Genomic DNA, 6811 nt, shown 5'->3' with positions numbered 1-6811 from the left:
TGGAAGAAAAACTGGTCTTAAGTCAGGCTTAGGCTCAGGCCAGTGGCTCCCAGTATGGCCAGGCTGGAGGGCGGGTTGAGCTGGGATTACTGGGATTTGGGCTGGGTATGGTCAGGACTGGGGGAAGGATCAGTTAAGTCGCCATAGACCCCATTCTTTAATAAACCCCCCTTCTCGATCTTCTACAAGCAAATTTTCCTGCGTCTGAGAAGCGTCTGGAATCTCCCCCATAAGGAAAAAGCAAAGAATTCATTATATATAAATATCCGCTTGGAGAGAAATCGAGGAAATCATCATCTAATTTATTTAAATTGGCCTGGCGGGGCTATTTTTTTTGCTCTTGTTAAATGAATTTGCTGCGAATTTACGCCGAAGAAACGCAATAACGCTGGTCCTAATAACCATAACCATAACAATGAGCATCAACGTGCCTGAAACTAAACCCACTCTAATATATTTCCAATTTAAGAGCTGAGCTTTCACGTCTCATTCCCATCTTAAAGCCATTCCCGGCATTTCTTTGACGTTCCTCTGGTTCCTCGAGCTATAAGAAACCCATCCATATAGCATTTTCCATATGTACACAGGGCGTGAGATGCTTCCAAGAGACGTATAATCCCCCTGTACCCTCCACCAGAGACAAAAGGATCCAGATTAGCCCGTATTCAAGCTCATTTCTTTTTTTAAACAGCGTTTTGGTTGAGTTTTGCTTCCAATTAATCCTACGTGCACAAGTCTAACTCCCATTAAACCAGCAACGTGGAGATTAACTTATGCTTCTTGTTTCCCCAGGATTTTTCTAATTATATTTAGAGCGACGCAGCGAGCGCTATTTCTCTTCTTTTACAGCACATTTTACACATTCATTTAATTACCTTTCTCTTTTTTTTGACCAAAAGATGATCTACAAGCCACAGAAGGCCGGCCAATATTTTCTTGTTGTTAGTCTTTTATTAACCTTGCGAGTTAATACTAATTCTAAATAGCAAACAGTAAATCACCAAGTGGATGTTTGGGCAATTTTATTTATTATCAAGAAATCACATAATAATACAGGTTTTTTTAATTATTATTATAATTGTGAAGCGACTTTTTACATGACTATATAAAGCCAGAACGTGCTATAACAGACATTTGCATAGACCCTACATAGAATAGCTTGAGGTAAGAAACATTACATATGACCTATACTGCACAGGATGCGTATTATCAACCGGGATAACCTAGACTAGGGGATACAAGCAGAAAAAACGGTACCACGGACACGGAGAACAAACACGGAACAAACAGAAATCCCACCCAGCCGCCTCTTTTAAAGCAATCAAGAGAAATATTGCATATACGTTCCTTTTGCTTCGGCATTTTGCTGCTGGTGTCCTGGCCTTTGTGTTGGGAGGAGGGTGGTGGGTTCATTTCTTTCTATTTTGGGGCCCCTCGGTGGGTGAAGAATAATGAAAAGGATTGATTTGCTTTTTGGGGGTGAAGGAATTAAATCCAACGCAGCATCGCTGATATCCCACCGTAACCCACCCTCATTTTCACCTCCCTCCGTCCCTCATTCTGGGGCGGGGCGGGGGGGACACTTTTGAGAGCTCATTTCAGCAGAAACTGCGTGGATTTGGTGCTTTTTTCCCCGTGGAATTCCATTACAACCCCCCCTTGGTCCCCACGACACCCTGTGCAGAGCCACCTTTGCGACAAGTGGCCCTGAGAGCACCCAAAGCCACAACCTACCCCCTCAAAATAACCCCCCTCCAAAAATCTCCCCCACAACCACCCCCAAACCGTTACATTCCTCCTTCCTCTTCTCATTGCACATGATTGAGCTGGAGCATCTAGAGATGTATTTCTATATATTAATATATCCGTGTGTTTTAACACATCCTGGGCGTTATTGCACAATATCGCGACAGGCGACACCCTCCGCGGCGGCTCTTTTCGGGGGGGGTTAAAAGGGAAGGAAGAGATGGGGGGGGTTTCCTTGAGAAAAGAAGCGGAAGGAAATAAAGCTGTGATATTCCCCTGCTTAGGAATTAAAAGAAATAATAATTAAAAAGGCAAAAAAAGAAGGAGAAGGGATGGGGTGAAAGTAGGGGGGTGCTCCTGCAGCAAAGAAAAGCCGAAGGAAAAGGCCTAGGGGGGGTTGTTTTTTTTGTGCGGAGTCGGCTCCGTCCTTTGCAGCTCGTAAATAAAAGCATTCCCGGGCTGCTGGTCATGACCATGAACGCGGGGAAGTGGGAGCACGTGGTGAGCAGCCCGGCTTCCCAGAAAACGCCGCTTTGCCATCAAATTAATCCCCCCTCCGATATAAATTAATCCCCCCTCCGATATAAAACGAATGGAGCAAAGCGCGGCGAGGCGAAGCGCCTGACTGCGGCACCGCCGCCTCCGCCTTCCCCTTCGGCCCGAGATTAAAACTCTGATTTTGTGTTGCCTTTTGATCCTGAATTACAGTTTCTCATGCAGGCAAAACTCCCCAGAGCCCTAAATCATCTGGTCCCCCCCGCACCCGGCTCGCTCCCCACCGACCTAAAAGTGCCTCGACCTGACAAGGAATCACCAAAAAATTGGTGGTTTTCCTCCAAGAAATATCAGCACATGTATAAAGAAAATGCGTTCCATCCTACCAGGCCCCTCTCTATTGCCCTGAAAGGGAAAAAGGCGATAGGAATTTAGGGAGCCCCCCCAAAAAACATGACAACTCTTCTTAAAATTGGGACTATTTGCAGCTGGCGGGACTAAGAAAGCATCGCCCTTGCTAGAAACCCTCGGTTTTTAACTTGATGGGCAACTGGGGAAAGGAGACGTGGCTGAATGAAATAGATTTCCTCTTAAAACCCCACAATCTCCTCTTAATTTGCTTTTTTAATTGAGAAAACAGCACCCGTGTGACAACGAGCATCGCCCGAGCTGTCCCGGGAAGGGGACATGCGACAAAGAGCATCACCCGAGCTGTCCCGGGAAGGGGAGATGCGACTCGCTCAGACTCCAACAGGCTGTTGTACAAAAGAAAGGGAGTTTTCCTACTTATTTTCCTTCATCGTCATCAACAGTCACAGCAAAAGAGCAAAGAAACATCATTGTTTTAAAGAGGAAGGGTAGAATTGGGGGCAGTGCAGAGAAACGCTGAGAATTCAAAGAGGAGCGATTAAAAAAGTCGCCGAAAGGCTCAGTTGACATTGGAAGGAAATTCAGGTTTTTCCCTTATTTTCTATGGGGTGAGGTGCGTTTTCCTTCTTGGGACATTCCGGCGCTGAGGGCAACGCCAACCCCTGCACCAAAGCCTCATTTCTATAAGGACATAGTGTGATACACATACCTCATATATTACGTAGATATATACCATATACACCGGATATATACACAGTCTTTGTCTCTCGCCTCTTCCTAGAGACACCAATTAAGCCTCGAGATCCTGATTAGCTGCAAACCCTCAATTTAGACTGAGAAAAACACATCTTGGACTGAAAAAAAGCATTTCCAATAAGGACGCGGGGTCGGTCCTTTCTGAATCCAACACATCCCATCCCCTTCCCTATTTTTTCCCCCTTATTCATTTATTTTTGCTCTTCCCCCCTCCCGCTTTCCCACTAAACACCAACCCGGCCCTAAACCCTGTTGAACAGCTTAGGAGAAGGTCCAGGGTCCACCCTCATCATCCTCAACCCCGCTCCCGCCGCCAACCGAAACCGGGCGGGGTTTTTTTGGGGGGGGGAAGTGGGACCCCCGACGCTGCCCGACGCTGCCCGGAACCCCTACCTGTGCTGCTGGCAAAGGCAAAGCTGCTAAAGCCGAGCTCAAAGCTTCAGCCCGCCGAGCATCTCTGGAAGCCGCCTGTCCCCGCCGTCCCGGCAGAGAAGATGCATTATTAGAACTCCTACTATTATTTATCGTTTTCTCGCTGTCGGGTTTCATATCTGAAGGGAAACTGGTTATTTCTTAATATCATTTATTTATTCATTCATTGATTTCTGGGTAGGGAGGGATGGGGGGATTAAGAGTGATCAGGTCAAGTCCCGGGAGCTCGGGTGAACGCTATAGAGTCTATGAGGGGGCTTTTTGCTCTTGTATTTTTCCTTATTATTTCCTTTTTCTATTTTGTTTTTAATACCCGACACAGATGCTTTTAAAACCTTTAAAAGAAAGAAAGCGCTTGCTCTCTCAGGAGGAGTCTTTTCTTTTTCATACGCCGGTTCTGGAACCAGATCTTCACCTGCTGGTCGCTCAGGTTTAATCGGTCTGAGAGCTCCCTCCTTCTTTGGCGAGTAATGAATTCATTGACCATAAACTCCCCTTCCAGCTCCGCCAGCTGCAGCTTGGAATAGGGTTTTCGCTTTTTCCGGGACCGTGTGTGCATCGGGTACCAAGGAGCACCTGGCAAAGGGGGAGCGAGAGTTGAGCTCTTGGCAAGGAGAAGAAGAATTAAAATAAAATAAAATTAAAAAACCCTATTGCTTTTAAAAAAGGGACACCCCCCCACCCCTTTTTGCACCTCCGTGGTGGCCCCGCTGTCCCCCGCTGTTCTACCCGTGGGTGCTTTGGGTTTCTCCCAGGGCCACGGGTGATGCGTGGGGCGGGGATGCGGAGGAAAGGGAAGGGAGGGAGCGCTATAATCGGGCACGGAGCGAAGAACGGGCAGGGAGCCCGGGAAGGGGCTCTACGGCTGCCCCGGCCCCGCCAAAGGGAGATACTTCCACCCCAATGTCAACTTAGAAATCTGTGGGGGTTTTCCTTAAGCCTCCCCCCTGTTCCCCCCTTCCCCCGGGCGCACACACCTCTGCGATGTCCCCAAAAAAGCCCCCGGCCGCTCCGCCGCCCTCCGCGCCGCGCAGGATGCGCAACCGCCCTGCTCTGCGTCTCCCCTTTTCCTTTTTCTCTTTTTCTTTTTTTTTTTTTTTTTTATTGGATATTTACATGTTTATAGCCTTTTCTTTTAAAAGAAGCACCACCTAATAAAACATTCGGGATTTCGGTGCTACCCCTAGTGGTCTCAGCACACATAGACGCGCCGCTTCCCACCGTTGAGCCCACGAATTGCACCCCGAAGGAGCCCCAAAGCGGCAAGTTTCCAATCACCCCCCCATAACCCAACCAAATCCAGACCCCAGACCCCCATTCCCGGGTCTTACCACCGGTGCCTAAAGTGCTGCCTTGGTTCAGGGGGGACACCAAACCCCCCGCTTCTCCGGGCGTGCCTTTATTCCCTTCATTGAGCAAAGAAGAGCTGGAGTCTGACTCCAAAGACTGGCAGGACGGAGGGTCGTGGGGCACCGCCTCGCTGCTCGGATAGTCATATTTGCTGAAATTGCCCCCCATGCCATTGGGGAGGGTGGATTCGAGGGGCAGCAAACCACTGTCCCGACCCCTCTCCTCCCTCTTGAGCCCGCTGGGTTCGGAGCAGGTTTCCCGGTAATAACATTTGCTTTCCTCCACCCGGGCGAGATCGCAGGCTCGACCGAACGAAGGGTTAATGGAGACGGGGCTGCTCAGGTAGGGTTGGGGGTACCCGTTGCAGGGTTCCGAGGATGCCCAGGGGAGGGAGCAGACGTTATCCCGCCGGGGGTAGGAGAGGGAAGGCAAACCGGGCAGCTGCCCTCCGGAGGCACGGAAATTCGGGAAGTAGAAGGTGTCTCCCGTGTGGATGTTCACCAGAGGTCCCACAAAGCCGGGATTAAGGAGGTTGTGCTCGCCCATTTCCGCGGGCCTGACCGAAAGCTTCTACTTTATTGCTATCTGACATTAAACATAGTTAAACCGACGGCTCGGCCTCATTGGTCCGGGGGGGTCACGTGAGCCCCAAATTACGCTGGGAGGGAGGGGGGGGGCCCTCCCATCCCTTGGCAGCCGAGACAAAACACAACAGCAAGTTCCGCCTTTTTACGCCTTTTCTTCCCCCCCCCCCCCCTTTAACCCCCATCATTAAAAAAAAATCCCATAAAGCATTTTATTAAAAAAAAAAAAAAGGCAACTGCATCGCTGGTTTGAGAATCGCGAAACGCCCTAAAATGTCATATTTAGTATAAAAGAATCCATAGGCGAGGGTATTGCCCCAAAACCGCTGCGCACCCCTCCCCCGGCAACACTTCGAGGCCCTCCGCCCTCTGCAAAAGCGGGGCTGCTTCTCATTAATTAGCTACTTTATTAACTAAAACAGTTCGAATTTACAATATCTCCCCAATAAATTACTATTAGATATTGTGTCATATAAAGTTTACGGGCTTTTTAAGGAGACGAATGATGGTGCCCGCAACAGGCTCCTATTTACGCGCGGTGGGATGGGAGAGTTGGGGGCGATTTGCGACCTTTTCTACTCTGTTTTAGCACGATTATGATCATTTTTGGCCCCCTCCTCCCGGACTCGGTGCCTTTGTCGTGGACTTGGGAAATGCAGCCTCTCAAGGAGGGATGGAAGATTTTTTACCAATCCTCAATTGCTTTTATTAATGATCTGTGTCGAATAAAGCAGCCAGAAGAACACGACTATATATAGCCTTCATTTACTCGGTATATATTCCATATGCGCCAAGGCGCACATACGTACAGAATATGTGCTCAAATCCCATTTCTTTTTGCCTGCTTTCTGGGAAAGAATCAAAATTAGAGCCTTCCTCCCATTTATTTGGTCCGCACCTTTGAAAACAGAGGTGCAAACACACACAGGGAGCTGGTTCCTCGCCACCTTATAGCGATACATATATATATTCCACTCTCGAAACAGCACAGAGCTCTTCTTCCCTCCCACCCATCGTTTCTGCTCGTACTGAAAAGAGCTGCTGCGAAGAAATACAAGGGATGAAAAAATAAATCAATA

At 48.6% G+C, this 6811-nt stretch overlaps 1 protein-coding gene across 1 annotated transcript; it reads right to left on the bottom strand.

Moving 5' to 3' along the window:
- Nucleotides 1-3579: 3579 nt before the first annotated feature.
- HOXC12 (homeobox C12) lies at nt 3580-5809 on the bottom strand. Its single transcript, XM_005514729.3, has 2 exons — nt 5130-5809; nt 3580-4374 (listed from the first exon to the last, which is right to left on the bottom strand). Exons 1-2 carry the CDS (start codon nt 5692-5694, stop codon nt 4136-4138), a joined length of 804 nt encoding a protein of 267 aa, XP_005514786.1. The 5' UTR covers nt 5695-5809; the 3' UTR covers nt 3580-4135.
- Nucleotides 5810-6811: the final 1002 nt, after the last annotated feature.

The sequence above is a fragment of the Columba livia genome, chromosome 29, assembly GCF_036013475.1.
Source record: "Columba livia isolate bColLiv1 breed racing homer chromosome 29, bColLiv1.pat.W.v2, whole genome shotgun sequence".
NCBI lineage: Eukaryota > Metazoa > Chordata > Aves > Columbiformes > Columbidae > Columba > Columba livia.
This window is presented reverse-complemented; position numbering and strand designations above follow the sequence as displayed.

Excerpts from the sequence above, each read along its gene's own strand:
- HOXC12 (XM_005514729.3), bottom strand. The coding sequence starts at position 5,694 with ATGGGCGAGCACAACCTCCTTAATCCCGGCTTTGTGGGACCTCTGGTG. Across the intron at positions 4,375-5,129 it reads CAGCACTTTAGGCACCGGTG|GTGCTCCTTGGTACCCGATG; the intron begins GTAAGACCCGGG and ends CCCCTTTGCCAG.